Source organism: Rhamphochromis longiceps, linkage group LG10 (genome assembly GCF_057381845.1).
Source record: "Rhamphochromis longiceps isolate RC_006_pf linkage group LG10, R_longiceps_female_GT1.1, whole genome shotgun sequence".
Taxonomy (NCBI): domain Eukaryota; kingdom Metazoa; phylum Chordata; class Actinopteri; order Cichliformes; family Cichlidae; genus Rhamphochromis; species Rhamphochromis longiceps.
In genome coordinates this window covers 11,721,812-11,741,210 of record NC_140566.1, presented here as the reverse complement: position 1 = coordinate 11,741,210, position 19,399 = coordinate 11,721,812, and the positions used below count along the sequence as shown (strand labels likewise).

Genomic DNA, 19,399 nt, shown 5'->3' with positions numbered 1-19,399 from the left:
ATCTCTCCACAGCTGTAAAATAATCTTCGGAAGCAGAGAAATTGGTTATACATGCGTATTTATGCATAAATAGACTGGCGACTCGTTTACCTTATCATGTCCCCCTTTCATATATATATATATAGGGAGAGAGAGAGAGAGAAAGAGGGAGAGAGATATTACACCAGTATGACATATCTCATGTGTTCTTGTTACAACATTTTTCCTCCCCCAAAACACTGAAAAAAAACCCCGCAAAGGCTCACAGAAGCACAGTTTCAGTGTGTACCGTGTAAGGGCTCAATACCCGCGGTGTTGTCTTTCTGGGTGCGCTGGAAAGTGAAGCAGAGTGAAATGGTGACAGAGAGGCTAGCCAGCGTTGGCTGAGCTCAAATGTCAAGTGACAGGATAACTGAGGGGAGGTGGAGCTACAGCTTTTGGTTCATGAAGGGAGGGTCTTGTCTTTGTGGCTTTAACAATGCAAAGCCACCGCTCACTCCTCTCCGCTCGTTTCACCCGTCGGCGACCAATAACGAGCAGGCAGACCTCTCAGCTGCGAGTGAAAGTGAGAGGCAGAGATGAAGAGGACGAGCAGCCAGACAAATGTAAAGAGTGAAAAGGTGGAATCAGACTGCTGGAAGATTTTTTTTCTTCCTTCCCCCCCCCCGAAGTGCCTTAGCAACAGTCCCTGATCAGCTCAAAGTCTATTGGTCAGGGCTCAACCCCATGTGGGTGTTTGGACCAATGAGCGGTCTTTGCTGCAGAACTAAGCGGGGAAAGTCTCACAGGCTAGCAATACCTGCTAAATTGTGCCCCCTGGCGGTTCAATGAAGGTCTACAATCTGTTCTCAAGTGGATGGGAGCATAAACTCTCAGTCCTGTAACTTTTTTTCTTCTTTGCAGTCTTGTCTGTCATCTTCAAAGTAGTTCGTGTAAATGTGGATGTAATTTAAACTTTGTGATGCATTAGTTTACCGTGACTATAACGGAGCAATAATACACTGATGCACAAAGTGGAGAAACAAAAGCAAAGACTGGAAATTAAAAACAGTTTGTCATCATATGACCATATATATAAACGTGATTTCATGCAGTTATCATGAGAGAGGGCACGAGGAAACAAAAGAGACGAGTCTGTAGTGCCTCCATGTGGCTAATATGCAGTATTACATAATGGCAAAACTGCTGTACGTTAGAGCAGTTTGATGCTATAAATGCATTATCACTAGTAAATATATGTGTGTCTATGTTTTATGGAATCACTCTTGTTTTTAATATGATTGTGCAAACATTTTTAACTACTTTATTTTTGTATTTTTTATGTTTGTTTAAAACAGGTCTGTCTTGTAAATGAGACATTGAGTCTCAGTGGGATTACCTGTATCATAAAGGTTAAATAAATCTGTATTTAAAAGTGTGTCATACATTGAATTGCTTTAATGTACTGCATTATATATTTATTCATCAATAATAAGCCATCATAAAGCACTTCATTTGTAATTAAATTACTCAACAGCCATACACAATCTTCCTGTATTCTGATCACATGTTCATTGCCTGTCTGAGCATCATTGAAACAGTGATGCTTCATGTTTGTAAAGAACTTTGTATGAAAAGTACTCTTGCCCTCTTTGATCCACCCCAAGAGACACACAGACATGCAGTCAGGCAGGCGGAAGGATGCCTGCTGGCTGAGATCTAGCACTGTTTCAAAAGCTTTTTTTTTTTAACAGTATCATTTTTGGCTGATAAGATTCTCTGTTAAATGGGTTTCTCTGCTGAGCTAGAGCCTTGTTCAAAATTCACAATCTGACAGCACAGTTTCATCACACTGACCATTTTTCTATGAAGGGAACCAGACCGGTACTTTGGAGTTTCTGTTTCCCTCGAAGAGCAGCAGAGGGCAGTGGAGCCGGGACTACACACTTGGTCTGGATTTATAATTTTAATTGGTAAAAATGCTGACAGCTGAAAAATGTCCGTTCACATAACTGCATCATCAGCCCCGGCTACATAAGTTATGATTGTCATAACTCAAGATTAGATCAGAGAGGCAAGCTGGTCCCTCAATGAATAACAACACTCAGTCACTCAAATTGACTTATTAGGGCAGTGAAGGATTGTTGCTCCGGCTAATTTGACAGTTTCCATTTGCATAACACCGACTTTGGCAGAGGGCAGTATGGACAGCTCCACAAACTCCCGCCGCTGACGTGTAGCTCCTTTTATTTGCTTTGCATCGCACATTATTTACATGTGTGGTTCCCATCACTTCATATTGGACATACCCCGAAAGCCTAAGTGTGTTCATTTGAACTGATTTTAATGAGAGAGAAAAAATCAATACACTTGTCTATATTTAAAATATGAATATGAACGAACATTTTCCATGAATTGCTCTTTTTGTATGCTTTTGTATTGCTATAACAGAATCCGTCACCATCTAGCTCCTTGGACTGGTATTTTGAGATAATTCAAATTGTCATAAAAAAAGGCAGCTTACAGTAAATGTCAAAGCTTTTAGACGCCTCAGCTGCACATCCGTAACTTTGAGCTTTTCACACACTTTCCAGTTCTTTCCATCTGCAAAAGGTGGGTACAGGTAACCCTGAATCAAATGTTAATCTTTATCCTAGCATGGTTAATTAAAGCAAACAACCTCTGACGGGACACGTGGGCGGTGGCTTGATATGTTTATGAGGTGGAAAACAGGCTCAAGTGAGCTTGATAAGGAGAGCCTGTGATCAAATACTGGCTGACAACAAGTTGGATGAAGAAAAATATACAGTAAAAAATAAAGAATATGCAATATAGGTTCAAAAGCTGTTATTATAAGTGAGAGGACAAAGAGGAAAAAAAAACTTTGGAAAAAGGACGCCGTCTTCAGATGGATTACTCGCTCTGTACACAGTGAGCTGCCAAAATAAGTGCCGAAGCCGTTTTGGCAGAACACTGAGCCATTTGCTAAGAAATACTTGCACTGTACTGCAAGGGAAGTTTCTTGAGTTGCTATGAAGTACTTTTGCTCCAGTGTCCTCACAAAACTTGCATTTCGAATTTTTTATTCTTGGCTATATGTATTAAAAACAATACCATCTTTGGTACCAAAGCTTATAGACACTCGATTATCCTTGTCCAAGTCATTATGCTCTAGTTTAACTATTGTTTTCAGCTATACAGGAGAATGACATAGTTACCAAGTGTCACTATGTAGCTGAATTTCCATCCTTTATCTGTTCATGCCTCTGGCTTATCCATGCTTCACGGTGAGTAGTACTTTACTGCGAAACGTGTATACGTAGTGCCTTTTTCTGGACTGTGAGCCTTTTGTTCATCGCCAACATAGATTAGATGGATTTGCATTTTAGGATTCCTCCAGTAGCATCTTCCTGAATACATTCCAGTGTCCTCTGTTTCATTATCGTTCAGCAGACCTCGGGCTTATGCGAGAGTGAATACCAATTACAGTTTTTCTTGGGAAAAATAAGTCATTGTGACATCCTAGCTATCCTCTTTGAATTTATTTGATTAGGCCATCAGTATGATATTGGCCTCTGTCTCAAAAATCAAGCCACGACTTCATTAAGAACATTAAAAAAGTTTTGATAGTTAGCTTAAAAGTCAATATAGCTGATGCACTTAACCTAACCACAACAGGTCCATAAGCTTTAAACACTGTATGTTTGACCTATACTGCAGCAAACCTGCATATCAATGCCACCATCCATTAGAAGGCCTGTCGTTGGCGCACACACTTCCTGCTTTGCCTATCTGCTGTGTGACATTTAAATCCTAACCGTACACCCTACGCTGTCATAGTTCTGCAGAGAGCACAGTGCGAGACATTGAAGAGACACGTTGACCATGGAGATCCTGCAGCTGCCTTTAGTTTGTGCTCTTATAATCAGTAGTCTCACATCAGCAACAGTTGTTCAAGATTTTAATCATGTGGAGAGATGCAAGGACTCCCTCTATATGGGGACTCCGCCGCGGGGTTTTGTCGACACCAAACTGAAGAAGATCTGCCAGCGATATGCTGACAAACCCCGTTATGTGACCTTGTACGATCCTTCTAAGAGGATCCCAGTTTACTCGGCTTATACCTTCAAGAAAACTGAGGGAGACAGACGTGTGGACTACCCCTGGATGTACGAGCCACAGGTTAGTGTTTCAAAAATACTTTTTTTTTCATTCATTAATCCTTGAATTTTAACCATTGCCTAATGAGATATTCCACACTTGTTAAAAAAGAAGCTTTCAAGGAAGCCAAAATTGGAAAGAAAAAGGGACATAAAGGCCTTGCATAAAGAACTTTTATTGGGTATCTTGTGCTATTTCTTGGCATGTTAAAGACTGCTTTAAGTTTTATTTCATTTCCCCAGCTGGCAGAGCTCGATGGCAATGGGAACATGTTGCCCTTCCCAACTGGCTACCTGCACATGAAGTTTGAGGACAGCCAGGCAGTGCTGGATGACTACTCTGATGTGGTTCTTTATGAAAGAGGTCACCTGAACCCAGACCAGCATCAGTCCAGTCCACACGACCGCGCTGCCACTTACACACTGACCAACGTGGTCCCAGAGATACGAGAGTTTAACATCGGGCCTTGGCGAGAGTACGAGGAGCGGATCCGGGTGCGCCTTAACAACTTCTGCCGTGGCACTGCCTACATTGTCACCGGAGTGACCACCAGGGGCAACATGATCCGTCGCAACAATCAGAACCGCGTGGCCATCCCCGAAGATGTGTGGTCTGCTTACTGCTGCACCGAGTATGACCGCAACGCGCCCCATGACGTTCGCGTTCTCTTCCCATCCCATGCAGCCCTAGCCAAAAACGCCAAAGAGGGCAACAGCATCCACGAGATGACAGTCCTGGAGCTTGAAATGTTTCTGAGAAATAACATCGAAGTCGACACCAACCTTCAGATCTTCTACGACAACTGTGTCTCTCCCTCACCCCTTCCTCTTTATCTGCAGCACACCATCTGAATGCTATCTCAGCTACATCCTCTGTGTGCATATGGGTTTATGTAGCCTAACAGCAGCCATTAACAATAATAAAAACAATGATAGCAGAAGTAAGGTAATTCAAATTTTGTCCTGCAAGATATTATCTAAGAAAGGAGTCCGTATCAGAATAAAATGAAATGTTCTTCATTCAATAAAAATGTTCTGGGTGATGGTTTTCAGGCTTTAGAGGAGGACTACTCTATTTAGAAAAGGATTGCAATACAGTTATGTAATCTTGTGTGGAAGGCTATGGGAATTGGCTCATTTAATAAATTGTCCTAATCTAATATCCCAAACTGAGTTTGTGTTGCTTTTGTGTAAAATACTAATCTTTGAACCCCACTTTCAAAAGTATATGGACACATTTGCGTAAAAAGTTTTCAATAAGGCTATCATTAACTTTGGCATTAATCCGGATGCAGATACATGAACTTTTCAAAAAGGATTCTTTACCCGAATCCTAACACTGAATACTGCATGTCATATCCAACTGCAATGAAAACAACTGGAATACATGATTTTGATGTTCTCAAGAATTATAACACAAATATCTGCTCCTGGACAGATCGCGGCACTCATTCATGGTGTAGAGGGAATTTTTCAGCTTTTGCAGAGGCATTCATTATCAGACTGCTCTTGTTTTAAAGCTGACAGCAAAAAGAATCAGAAATGTGCTTTCGGACATAAAGGCTCCTCTTACACTACAACAGCTGTCCACTGGAGTCATTTACTTGAAATTCTTGTAAAATGCCAAAGAAAGGGTGTTGTTAGATCAGAAATAGCCTCCCTGTGGTATATTGTGGAGCAAGTTTCATTGTCTGTCCAGATATAAAAACTGGATTTGACTTTTATGGGTGTCTGTTGGGTTTTAGCGTCTTTAATCGGTTAGTTAACCTACAAATAATAAAAGACTTTTGAATATATATATGTTTTTTTAAACCCACATTTGTAGTAAAGTTCTCAAATTGAAAACCAGAACTATAACAATCTAAATTTGATCATTCTGAGGACATTCAAAAAACAAGGCAATGCTCTGTCTTTGTGTTGGTAAAGATATCCTCGTACAAGATGCCCTTTAAAAAAAAGTTTTGATGTGTTCTCTATAATTTCTAGCTCAATGCTGCCATCTAGTGTAGAGAAAAAAAACTTAGGGTTCAGAAAACATCATCCAAGTGAGTATATTCAGAGAGCAAAAGACCTGACATTACATTAATGTGCATCTAAACAGCTGTGATATGTATTTATGAATTATACTAAACCTTGTGGGGTGTATTCATTAAAGCAGTTGTTAAAGTATAAATAAGGATGTGGTGTTTGAGATAAAAGAAATGATGAAGATGATGTTTAGTAAACCTGTTAAATATATTGTATACCAGTTTGAGTTCTCAGGCTTTTCATTATGGAATTCCTATATATTGATCTAAAACTGTTGAACACGGAAGCCTGTACACAGCTGCAGGAAGCATTATGCGCAACAATGATCTGTCCTTTTTGTTTGTCCACTGTAAAGATTTCGAGGTGTTTCACTTACAGTGCCAAAAGTGGAATTGGAAAAAAGATGATCAGTTGATTGGAGAATAAATCTGACGGGGGAGATGTAAAAATAGGAGCAACAAGTTCTTAAACCATTTACTGACCACTGATACCAAAGAAATTTACCTTTGGCAAAGGAGGTTTTATTTTCACATAAGGACCTGAATGAATGGAAAGCGTTCCGCTAGCTTTATCCAACTAAAGTAGTGCATTAGTCTGGTGTATTTGCTGTAATAACAAATTATTGTGTACCAGCAGCTGAATAAACAGATGAGAGGACAGTTCCTAGCATGAAACCCTCACTGCCAAGTTATGCCAGGCTTTGAAATTAGAATTATTTGGATGTGAATGAACTCAACCACAATCAGAGCTCAGTTTGTGTTCATTCCTGTTTATTTAACATAATGATGAGTAGCCTTATACTTTTAAGAAGAAGGTTTCATCAGCTATTGATGGCGTGGTGAGACTGGAAGCATTACTGCAAAAATGAACCAGAGTTTTTTTTTTTCCTCCAAATGGCAGACTAACAGTAGGACATTTCCACGAGGATCCGAATATTACACAGAGCCATATCTCTGCTTGATGAGCATTCTGCAAAACCAAGTCAGCGAAAGGCAATGGTTTTTACACCATGTGTGCTGGATAAGCATTGGTTTATCTACCAGAATGCACAGAATTAGCTGGAGCTCTAATTTTGGTGCATGTGTGGCACGGCTTGGCAGTGTTGTGGCAGAGCTAAAACATGTCAAAGAATTGTGTTTTATTTTTTGACTCGGGTACTATGCTGCCACACACTGTAATCTATCATAATGAAAATCTTCTTTGCAACTAAGAAGTAATATGATGGTTATGATAGTCTCATCATCATTATGTTTGAATAAAGCAGAAATCAGGGTTGAAGAAGGTAGAGGCTGTGTGATGTAGTTGGGGAATGAGAAATGAGCAGGGAGGGAGACACTGAAGGTTGGTTTTAAGGTATATGACGAATAAAGAGTCCTTAAAGTTGGAGACACTCCATTCTATGTCCCCAAGGGATGGGAAAAAGCACATTACCCTCTGAGGTGAAGTTAAATCAAGGCATATTGAAATGGCTCTAGGCACTTATTTGAGCAGTTATTTTGAAGCACATTTTTAAATGAACTTTGTCACAAACTGGACCACACAGGCACAACAGAAAAGGAGATGCACACAAATGCCAATTAACAAACTGCTCCTTTGAAATTAAAGAAAAAATGAACGAACTTCAACCAACCATGGTGAGTGATGTCAATACTGGCAATGATGTGAGTAGACATTCTACATATATAGAATTACCTGTCAAATCTTTTTCGAAAATAAAAAATTAGCAGACTTCATCCTCTTCCCCTATTTGGTTTTATCCAAGTCTTACTTATCTTACTATCTAAAATTCTAAAAAGTGCTACTACTTTTCAATTCTTCTGCAGATTTCAATTAAGAATTCTATGAGTGCAACATCTCTCTCCTGCAATACCCCTGGCCAAGATCACGAACACTACAGTGTAGAAAGAGGACATCAGCATTATCAGGTGCAGTGGAAAACAGGACTGTCGTCAGTATGTGTCACAAATGACTCACTGGAGAGGCAGCTGAATGACACCGAGGACAGTTACACCACAGAACTGGCCACCCTGCAAGTACAAAAACACGAGACAGGGAAACAGAGTTGTGTCCAAAGTCTTTAAATAAAATACTTATGTAACCTTGAAACACCCTAAAGAAACTCAAGTAGTTTCTTGGTACCAGAAACAGAAAGGAAACAATGAACCAGAGTTTACACTCTGAAAAATATAGCTAAAAGAAGACATAAAATGCTAGGTGACTACAGATGAAAAACTAGCCGTACGCTAAACCTGATACAGGGTCACGAATGGTAATATTCATGTCCAATATAGATATATCATAATACAAATAGAATCAGAAAATAATGCTTTGCATAGTCACTTTGATAAGTTTAAAGAATACAATCAAAATGTTGGACTGGAAGAAGTGAGAAGGCAAAAGATAATGTTTTTAAGCACATTCCTTACATTCAAATTCATCTTAGATGTAGCTTTCTTACCAAACATACATTTGTTTTCTCCTGATTGAGTCCGTTAAAGATAAAATTATATTTATCCACCCTGGTCTTGTAGACAGTTCTTAAAACCTACAAATGACTGCAGGACCCAGGTGAAGTTATAGGGCATGTTTGACCTGTTCTATTTTATTGTTCTAGTGGGACAATACATGCCTTCAAAAACACTAGCAACTAACTCTGTAATTTTTTCCTTTCTTTATTTTTCTTGCCTTCTTAACCCCTTTTTGAAGTTTTACATTAGTCAGATTCTTTCCATTGTCAAATTCTTTCGGCAGGAGTTCTGCATCTGTTAGCAAACATTAAGTACTGTAAGCTAGAAACTGAGCTAGCTAGCATGAAACTAAGCTAGCTTACTAAATAACTACTAGCTAAATAGCTTTTTTTGGTTTCTTGTTTTTTTTTTTTACCAGACCAGAGGTTCTTGGCAGTGACTAAATCTGAAATCCAGGAATTAATTTTTACTCACTCTAACCATAGATGATCTAAAACATGGACGAAACTTTGAAGCTTTAGTTCAAAATATGAAGGCAAAGAGGAAGTGCTTTAAATTCGCATTTTATCTGAAGGTCAGCAGGTGGCTGTGGCTGCAAAAAAAGCTTCTGGTCCTTTCTATCTTGACTACTATAAACACCTTCCGGGCAAATTTATTGGCTCATTCATTCATTTTGGGTCAAACCAAATTAAAAACAAACAAACAAACAAAACTGCTCATGGTCTACTAATTTGTAAATCATAAACTGGAAGCCAATGAGAATGCAGATTTACAGTTACACCTGCCTGTCCTTGCCACATCCAATTATTTTTACAACAGTGGAAACAATAGCAGACATGCTTCTCTCCAGACTTCAAAATGGACTTCGGAAACTTCACATCAGAGTAACTAACATCTTTTTTACACTAAGGCTAAAATGACGCCATGTTTTGTCTTTCTGTAAATTAGAATTTGCCTGCTAATGCGATACTTAAATACTAGGAAGCCAAGTTGTGTTCACATGCTGCAGAATTCCTCTGCCACCCAGTGGCCAAACCACAAACACCTTTTTAGCAGTACAAACCCAGCCATGTCATAAAAGCGATGGCACAGCATTTGTTTAAGAATGTCTTTTAATGTTTTCCAGTTCAGATACACAACATACAGTGTGTAATAGCCTCTATTTGAAATAGAAATATTAACTTTAATTCTTTCAACCCCTTCTGGTCATTATGCTCTCTCACAGTCTCTTGAGCCTCAAGCAGGTTTTACTGAATCAAATGAAACAGACAAACAGGTGCAAGCCTTCACTTTACCTTTCTGGCATTAAATCTTATATAAGAAGAAGAAGATATTTGGATCGGTGTAATACTTTCTCCCCTTACCTTAAGCCAACATCAAAACTGTAGTGTAAACATGTAAACTTGGTGAGTGTGCTTCCGTTATCTGTTGGCTCGTCCAAATCCCTTGTTTCCAAAAAAGAAGGAAAAAAGAAAGAAGGAAAGAAAAACACACATTTTCTTATGCTGTGGCTAACTTAAACTCACTAACAAACAGCTGGATCAATAATCCCCAAAATTCAATGTGCAGACAAGATTGCAAAAAGGTAGCAAAACAACCACCGTGGTTACTAGAGTTTGAAATTAGACTAAAAGAATACAAAGGATTTCACAACTTCCCAATTACAGGTTATACTGTATGACAATGCCCGAGACAATGTGAGACACTAACAAGTAAATTCAACAGCATCACAAAGAAAAATAAAAAATAAAAATCATTTTTTTTCTATTTTTGAGCATATTTAAAGAACTAACATGTTGTTTTTTCCAAGCCTCATTTCACAAATCTTCTCAATTTCCTCCTTTTTCGTGTGTTCTCCACAGCTGTTCTTTGGCTTTTCTTTCTTTTTTTTTTAAACCAATGAAGGGATTCATTTCACTCAAAAGCTGCCTTCATGATTGATGGAATAGTGTCAGGCCTGTACGTCACATTTTAGGAAAGACTATTTTTATCACAATCTATGCGAACCTGAGCCGTAGACATTCCTTTTTCATGTTCATGCTGCCCTCAACCACGCTGTGCCCATACAACCTACTGGAACCTGACCTTGAGTTCAAGGAAACAAAGGAGAATCGAACATATTTGAAAACCATGTAAGTCACCAAAACTTGCACCTGTTGTCACAAAGAAAAGATCCGGCCAGTCAGTCAAACCAAACGACAAACATAATATTTACAAATTCCAGTTTTGTTTGCTTACACTTAAAAAAATGTACAGTTTGTTTTTATGTGTTGTTGGGTTCTTTTTTTCCTTTTTTTGTTTTTTTTTTGGGTGGGTTCTTTTTTTGTTGTTGTTGTTGTTCTTTTGTCCTCGCAGCTTGCTCCAGTCCAGCGTGAGGGATGGCAGTCTGGCTCCAGAGTGTGGTTATCCTAAGCAGACGGGACATGACAAGGAAGGAGGGGGACAAGAGAGGAAGAGGACGGGGGATCCTGCTCACCTTGCGTTCACGGTTTATGTTGTGTGAGTAATGTCTGTTAAACTGGGTTTTCAGAATGTATCCTCTGCGCACTGACGGATCGTACTGTCGCTATTTTCGTCATCGGCACTGTGTTTGTCCAGCGTTTGTCCTAATGTCACTGTTTCTGTTTAGTTTGCTTTGTTTTTTTTGTTTTGTTTTTTTCCTCCTCCTCCTCATTGTCCAGAGTGTGACCCGTGTCCGTGTTGGATTGTGCGAAAGATGTGAAACGCGCATACAAGGCTCTCTCACCTTTTTTTTTTTTGACCATAAATACATCTTATCCTTTCTCCTGCCTTTTGCAAAAGCCAGAAACATGGGACAACAAAAGAGCAGACGGAAAAAAGATAACTGTCGGGCAGTCCTCAAAGACTTTGAAGCAGGAGGGAGGTTAATGTCCAGTCACAGACAAAGACCTTATTTATACTCTTTGTGTAAAGTAGTCATTTCTTTTTTTCCCTAACTTTAAAAAAAAGTGCTATCTTCAGGTTGATTCAGAGACAGTGACTGTGCAAGCTCGACATTGCAAAAGATAAAGAGAAACAGCAAAAAAAAAAAAAAAAAAAAGGGGGGAAAAAAGGGGGTGGGGGTTATAAAGGCTTTCATCAGTCTTTCCTGTAGTTTTTGCAGCACAGCCTCGGTGTGTTAGGGAATGAAAAAAATAAAGAGGAAATATTTACTCTCTTTGTTATAATCATAGTTTTACACAATATTCATCTTTTAATACTTTAATACTTTCTGAAGTACCACAAAGTGCAGCTGATATTGAAACGGGATATTAAAAAGAAAAAAGAAAAGATTTTCAAAATAAAATAAATGGCAAATCATCAAAATGACAAGCTAACTTCTAGAAAAAAACCCAGAAAAAAAATCCAAACATGCAACAAATATCCCACACAGTAAAGTTGTTAATAAAACTCCTTAAAAAAAAGAAAAGAAAAAGAGGATATATTGAATCTGATTTCTCTTTAAAGAAGAGACCAGCCACAGTGCAACATTGAGTGGAATTTAAAAAAAAAGTTTTAAAAAAAGTGTGTGGTTCAAAACTAAAGATGAAGGGGTTGGCACTTTTTTTTATGGTAATTCCTTTTGTAAGATACAGTCAGGGTGGACCTCTCCAGGCGGTCCACTGGACGCCAGTAAAAGAGGAACTTTATCACAGTACTTGGCACCAAGAATGCTGGTAAAAACGAGATATCAGAATATCTTTTTTTTTTCATTCATATCCTTACAATTTATTAATAATACATCATTTACACTTGTGTTTTTGTATAAAAGACTCCAAAAGGAAAAAGAGAGTCTAGAAGTGATTGCAAGAAAGAGGAAAGGAATGCAGATGGATTATGTCGATGGTTTTAATAAAAAGAGCTACAAGGGCAGATGAAGAGCGAGAACGAGAGAAGCGGTTAAATGAGACAAAAGAGATTGTGGGTATGAAGATAAATAATGTAATGGATGTGATTAGAGTGTGTGTGGCTGAAATGCAGCGACTTCTAATGGGCAGCCTGGATTCCAGGTTGCATCCCACAAAGTGAGTGGGATTCAGTAATTTCCTGTACCGCCCCACAGTTGAGGCCTCAATCTGGAAATGTTTTGAAAGCAGCAGTGGTGAGTATGCACTTTTGTTTTTGGTTGGGTTTTTTTTTTTAAAGCGTGGGCAACTTAATCTCCATGGGATGCTTTATGTTATTCAGCTAGCATCACAACCAAAGAAAAAAAGAAAAAACTCAAACAAACAAACCAGTAAATATATGTCTAATTAATAAAATCGCATTTTAAAATTAAAAAGTCGTGATTCGCCATCCAGTGGATTCCACCCCTTTTCCTTCTAGGCCCGTCAAATACATTTCACGCTAAACAATAATCCCCAAAAATCACAAAGGAGGGACAGCTGTTGGGACAGAGTGCTAAACACAGGGTGCCAAATTTCACTTCCAGATTGGGCCTTTAAAGCTGCAATTTGTAAGTTTCAGGGAATCAACGCTTCATGACAGGCAGCTTGTCGGGACATATGTTGCCTCAAACAAAGCTGCTCGCTACTGTTTTATCTTTTTTGCTAAATGAGTGAAAATGAATATTTGCATTCGGCGTTAAACATAGTTTTTACACTGACACAACAACACATGCGCAAAACAACGGAGCTACCACAATACATGTCTGACTGATTGTTGATGAGCCTGAGAACCCTCTGCGAGAGCTACAAGCTTAAAGCTGCGTGTTTGGTGGCTCTCCAAAGCACCAGATGTTGAAAGCGCGTTGACGGGGAAAAGCGGTATGCATCTAGTATGACGGTGTTTTGGCAAAGGACCTTTCTTAATCAAGTCCCCCCCCCCCCACCTTGAGTTACGGTTACAGTTTAGAGGTATTTCACTGCTTCGTATCTTACAAACTGCAGCTTTAGTTGAGGGCTTAATGAGAAAAGAGAAAAGTAGAGTAAAGAAGAAGAGAAGGTGGAGTTTGGATGGAGCAGTTTGTGTGGTGCATCTCTGTAAGCCCAGAGTGGGGTAGCAGAGCTTGTGCCTGGTCCTATACACGGGTGGTGGAGTGTTGGTGTGGCAGAGCATTGTTGCTGTGGCTGGGGACGGGTGTAGTAGACGGGGCTGGGACAGGGGGATAAGTGTTGAAGGGGTGAAGGGGCTGCATGCTGCTAATGGTGCTGGGGATCATGGTAATGGTGTTAGCTGTCATCAGTGGCACATCTTCGGGCGCTCGCCGCAGGGCCAGCGTGTAGTCAGGTGGGCACACGGGAGGCCGCAGCGGTTCCAGGTCGCCGTGGACACCGCGGGACGGTAAGGGGGTCCCATGCTCTAGCTCCACCCTCTGCTGTTTCATCTGCAGTGACATTAGCTCCTCCTCCTGACTCAGCGCTAGGTCGTTGTGCGGTGGGGCCCCTACGACTCCCATGCCAACACCCATGCCCATTGTCGTGCCGCGTTGCGGGGAAAGTCGGCGGTGGCGTCTCTGCATGAGTTCATGGCGCTTGTCCCGCTTATAGTAAAGTGCGGCAAAGGCCAGCACGTTCAAGAAAAGAAGCGAGGCGCCGACAGCTACCGTTACGCTCAGCTCGGTGGAGTAGTCCCTCGTCTCGCTGGGGAAGGGAGGATAGCGGGGCCTCTCTGAACTGTCAGGGTCAGGATCCGGCGGGTAGGTAGAGACCACAGGGTGCCGTGTTGAGCGAGTGCCAGGATGAGGGGCCTTCCAGCGGCTGGTGCCTCCAGGTGGCAGACGGGTGGTGATGGAGTTAATGATTTCCTCGTGAAGGCTGTGGAGGTGCGGTACCAGCTCCAGCCAAAAAGCCACCTTGTTAGCGCGGTAGTTATCTCTGACACGGGGCTTCAGGCCAATATGCAAGTACTGCTTGTCCTTGGAGCTGAACTTGGTCCAGATGACCTCCTCAAATCGGTTAGGCTTAGTGTGGATGAACGTGGTGTCCTGAGGAACTGGTAGGTTAGGGTCTCTGTATGACACAAGACACAATTATTAGGCTATAAACCTAACCTTATATTTGCTTTGATAAAGTCAGTCAACCAAAAAAAAGGAACTGATATGACATTTGAGGGTAAAAGAGCAAAGAATAGCAAATTACTAGGCGCTCTATAACCTTCAAGTGCTTTACTGCAGGTGGTTTATGCTTGTTGTTGTCATCCTTGTGCTTTTGTGTTGTCATGTACCTCCTAAAGTTTATAACCTGCCATTTTAGCTGGGATGGAGGCACAAGTCAGCAAAGAACTTGGCCTCTACAGGCATCTCTCTGAATCAGTGCAGGAGCTTAGGGATTCCAAAATAGGCACACAGGCAGAAAAAGTTGGATAACATGATGTTCTGTAGAAAACTTGTTTTGACATCTTCCTTTTGGAGAGGTGAAGTCGTGATTGTAGATGGTATTCTTTTGGGGCAAATGCATAATGTTTTTGGGGGGGTGGTGCCTGTGGTTATCGACATAACAGCAGCAGACTGGCATTTATATGGTGATCTAGTGATCGCTCTGAGCACTTTATGGTGCTGTTTTGTATATACTTCAAGCATTCTATCTACCTCACATTCATGGCCAGTTTAGAATCACCACAAAACCTATCATGCATGTCTTTGGAGAGTGGGAGGAAGCTGTAGCACATACAGGACCAAGAGACTACATACTAGAACCTTTTTTGCTGTGAGCCAACAATGCTAACCACTGGGCTGCCACAGTTTGCAAGAGCAGTGAACAAAGCATTGATTACCAGACCTCAAAAGGCTGCATCCTGGCTGCTTGGGCAAGATACTAACCCCATGTTTGCCTACTGGTGGTGGTCAGAGGGCCCGGTGGCGCCTGTGTCCGGCAGCCTCGCCTCTGTTAGTGCGCCCCAGGGCAGCTGTGGCTACAATGTAGCTTGCTATCGCCAGTGTGTGAATGTGTGTGTGAATGGGTGAATGACTGAATGTAGTGTGAAGCGCTTTGGGGTCCTATGGACTAGAAAAGCGCTATACAAATGCAGGCCATAATCAATTTCTTGCAGTGAAGTCCCCTAAACTCACTGCCATGTTTATAACAATGAGTCTGATTTGCCTTAGCTAACATTTGCATGTGAAACAGTCTTACCATAATGCTGGAAATAGCAATTAAAAGATGGTAAACTGTGGCTACATGGGCTCTCTATTGATTTTTTATTGTGACAGTAACTCCTTGTCCTTCTTGTTATGTGACAACGGTACTAACCAGTGCCCTCCCCACATACAGCAAAATATGATGCTTTTAACCAATTAAGAGCATTTGCAGCATTTCAGAGCTCAGCAACGCAATGTGGGGCCAAGTGTTTTCCCCTCCAGTGGGTGTGATTATGACATAGTGTTTCACATGGTCTGCAACAATACTCAGGCAGGATGTGGCATTCAAACCATAATTAATTCATAATTAATTCTTATGGTGTGCCAAAAAACATTCCCTGCACCACTGAACCACCAGCAGGCTGGACTGTTGACACAAGGCAGGGTCTATGGATTAATGCTGTCCTCAAGTGTCCTCAACTTCTGACCCTATCATTTAGAGAAAGCAACGATCAGTTTCCAATTTTCGGGTTTTGATGATCTTGTGCCCTCTGTTGCTTTAGATTTCTGTTCATGGCTCACAGAAATGGAAACCCAGTCTCTTCCACTGTGGGGGATTCCTCTGTGTCACTATAGGTTTTGTGACAACACCAATTCTCCTCCAAACTCTTTTAACGTGAATTTCTGTGAGTTTCTAGAGATGGCTGTGTGTGAAAATTCCAGGACGGCAGTTTTAGAAATGTCATGTTCTATGTTAGTGTTTACTGAAACTCTTGTATGCTGTGTGTCTTTCAGAATCTCAACACAGAGGACTGATCCATAAAGCTTTATACACAAAAATGTTTCATCTGTAAAATCCCCAGAAATATCACTGGGCTTGTCTTTTAAAAGTCTGACTGAGTTAGTCATTGTGTTATATGTGACAAATATAATCAATACTTTATACACAATTCATAATTCACTTGAAATTAAGTGTTATACTGACCCTGACTTGGCAAAGTTGGTCCAATATGTCATCACAACAGCACTGAGCATTATGTCATTCTTGGAGAAGTTACAAGGAAACAAGTCAGTGGCCCCCACCATGGGAATCCCAAACACATAGGGGATCTCATCTCCATGGGCAGCATCTGCCCAGTCTGGCCTCGCCTCGGTCTGACAGTGGTGGTGGAAGGTATAGAAGTAGACAGGTGACTGGAACTCAGCGTGGAGTTTGGCAGTGGCGACAGCTGGGGCCACCCACTGGTGGTCTGTGAACAGAGCCAGGAGGGTCTTCCTGCGCATGTCGCTGTTGTCTCTGTCAGCCCAGTCTGTGTACATGAACTTTATGGTTTCCCTGAGGATATCTTTACCTTGGAAAAAACAGAAGTTAATGTGAGCATTTATGCCATGATAGAGTCCATGTTTGTCTGCGACATTATGTGGAAGCATGTAAGGCTGAACTCTTTTAGATTTTTTGGTCAAAACATGTTTTTTGCCACAGGAAGATTCCGAAACATAATTTACTGTGAATACTGTTGACCAGCCTGGCTTACGAAGGACTGTAGTCGCTATTCACAAGCAAATCGATGTCATTTTTATAAATGCTTAGTGCTGTTGACAACATTTAGAAAGAAACACATCGTAATAGTCTAGAAAAATAGGGATAGGATCTGACCATCGGGGTATCCATACAGATTGTCCACAAAGTTGGAGATAGTATAGTCAAATGAGGCAGCTGATATTCCATCTTCTCCTTCACTGTCATCCACAAACTTCAGGCCCTCTCCCTGGTTGACACCCAGCAGTATGTCGTAGTTGAGGAACTCGCCCTGGTGTCACGACAAACACACACAAAGCATGACATACAAAACAGAATGGAGCAGTAATGCTTGTCAGGAATGTATTTATATAGTATAGGTTAAATAATTATTTCATCCTCTGCTGAATTTGTAGGTTTGAATTTCTGATTTTATGTGATTTTCATTATAATGGAGAAAAATGAAATTGAAAAATCAAAGTCAAACTGTGGGAGCCAGAATTCTGTCTGGCGCAGCGGATCAAATACTTTTTGATATTCTGTCTCTCACAGTATCACACAGTGTACGGTAATTGAAGAATTCAAAGCCGACCTGCTGCATGAGGATCTCAGGGTCATCAGGTACCACGTCCCCATCTACCACAGGACCAAAGGCGATGTGGTATCGGGCAGGCTGGATGTCTTGGTCCACCAGCTCCCTGAAACTCTTCCTACGCAGACAGTCCACCAACTCTGCATTGTCCCCTGTGGTGCAGCCAACCTTCTTGGCCAGGATCTTGGTATAAATCTGCGGTCGGTAGTTCACCGACCAACTGGAGATGGCTGAGCCACTCTGAGCAATGGCCCTCTGGAACAGCCCTATACAAAAACACAGTCATATACACCAGATGTATTAAAACATACAAACACTTATTCTCCATCAGCTTAGCTGCCCCCCCCCCGACACACTCTTGCTAGCAGCTGATGGTGTCTTCAAGGCCTTATGTTAGGCCTTGAAGACACCAAGGCCTTGAGAGCACGTTAAATAATGCATATGTTAGAGGAGGAGCAATTGTAGAGTATTACAGGGGCAAGATGAAGTAGATATCCTGCTGCACTTCTTAGCTGGAGAAAATCTTTATGAAGACCAGAGTAAAAAACATGAAGTGTTTCATTTACATGCAAAGAGAGACAGCAGCAAGAAAAATGGCGGCAAATCTGCGCACGGCTTGTTGGATAAAGCGAAAAGGACAGAAAGAGAAAGAAAACTGCTCGCACTGTTGCACCGCTGCACTGTTATGTAAAGTGGCTTGCTGTCCCTCTGTTTTATCTGCAGATTCTGTCATTAATAATTAAGCCCCCCCATATTCTGCGTGTGCCCCGCCCCGCTCCTCTCCCTGTGAAATCAATTAAGAAGCCTCTCAGCTGCAACTCCAGCGCCTCATCTCATCTCTCCTCGGCATACGCACACACACACACACATGCAGACACGCACACACTGTACCTTTAAAAGCTGTTCAGCCTCCAACTTTTTCTTGACTTTGCGTTGCTTCAGCCTGCTTTCAAAATGGAGTTGGGCTAATCTATGCAAAACAACCAGTTGTGTTTTTCTGATATTGCACCCACTATTAAACCTGCCATAACACTGACCTACAGTCGCGTTCTACAGAAGAAATTCTCAGCAATGCACAAAGCACATAAAGGAAAGTGTGATCAGTGTTGATGTAATATATGTGTTTTCAGTGGAAAAAGTATATAAAGTCTGTGAGCCTCAGTGTTCAACCTGGAAACCTGGACTATCAAAGTATCCATGCAATATGAGCTGGTATTATAGGAACCTTAAAAACTTAGCAAATGACCTCCTGACTTTTTTCCTGACTTAATCCCTTGCATCAACCGAGAATCTGCTTCCTACAGTATATGCAGTATTTTTATTTGTTTAATCCGTCCAAGATTAGTCTCTCTGCGTGAAGGTTAACAGTTTAGTAATATCATAATCTGAATTCTTGGTAAGTAATGAAACGCTATTTGACTTCTCAGCTCCACAGACCAAAATCATAGAGAGTATTAATGACAGAACATCTGGCGAGAATTTAGAGATCCGCCATTCAAGAACTAAACGGTCCTTTTCTACTAATGAGGTGCAGATGCTAGTGCCTAATCCAGAACCTGTTATGTGGATGGTTACAGGTCCCACAGAATGATGAATCTAAATTTCAAGTTTCAGGCTCAAATCATTTTCATGGTTTGGGGCTGCATCTAGACACTT

General features: G+C 41.0%; 2 protein-coding genes across 3 annotated transcripts in view; one reads left to right on the top strand and one right to left on the bottom strand.

The window, feature by feature from the left end:
• Positions 1-3,843: 3,843 nt before the first annotated feature.
• LOC146660350 (endonuclease domain-containing 1 protein) lies at positions 3,844-4,970 on the top strand. The gene is made up of 2 exons (XM_085419557.1): positions 3,844-4,140; positions 4,362-4,970. Exons 1-2 carry the CDS (start codon positions 3,844-3,846, stop codon positions 4,968-4,970), a joined length of 906 nt encoding a protein of 301 aa, XP_085275683.1.
• Positions 4,971-9,740: 4,770 nt separating this feature from the next.
• The window catches only part of nlgn2b (neuroligin 2b), a 73,023-nt gene continuing 63,364 nt past the window's right edge, over positions 9,741-19,399 (bottom strand). Inside the window, exons 6-9 of one of the 2 annotated variants that reach the window (XM_085420164.1) lie at positions 17,744-18,009; positions 17,290-17,443; positions 16,618-16,984; positions 9,741-14,565 (exon numbers count right to left, since the gene is read on the bottom strand). In XM_085420164.1, the coding sequence (XP_085276290.1) occupies positions 13,635-14,565; positions 16,618-16,984; positions 17,290-17,443; positions 17,744-18,009 (1,718 nt within the window). In that variant the 3' untranslated portion in view covers positions 9,741-13,634. The remainder of the gene's footprint in view (positions 14,566-16,617; positions 16,985-17,289; positions 17,444-17,743; positions 18,010-19,399) is intronic. The other variant, XM_085420167.1, reaches the window with a different exon arrangement.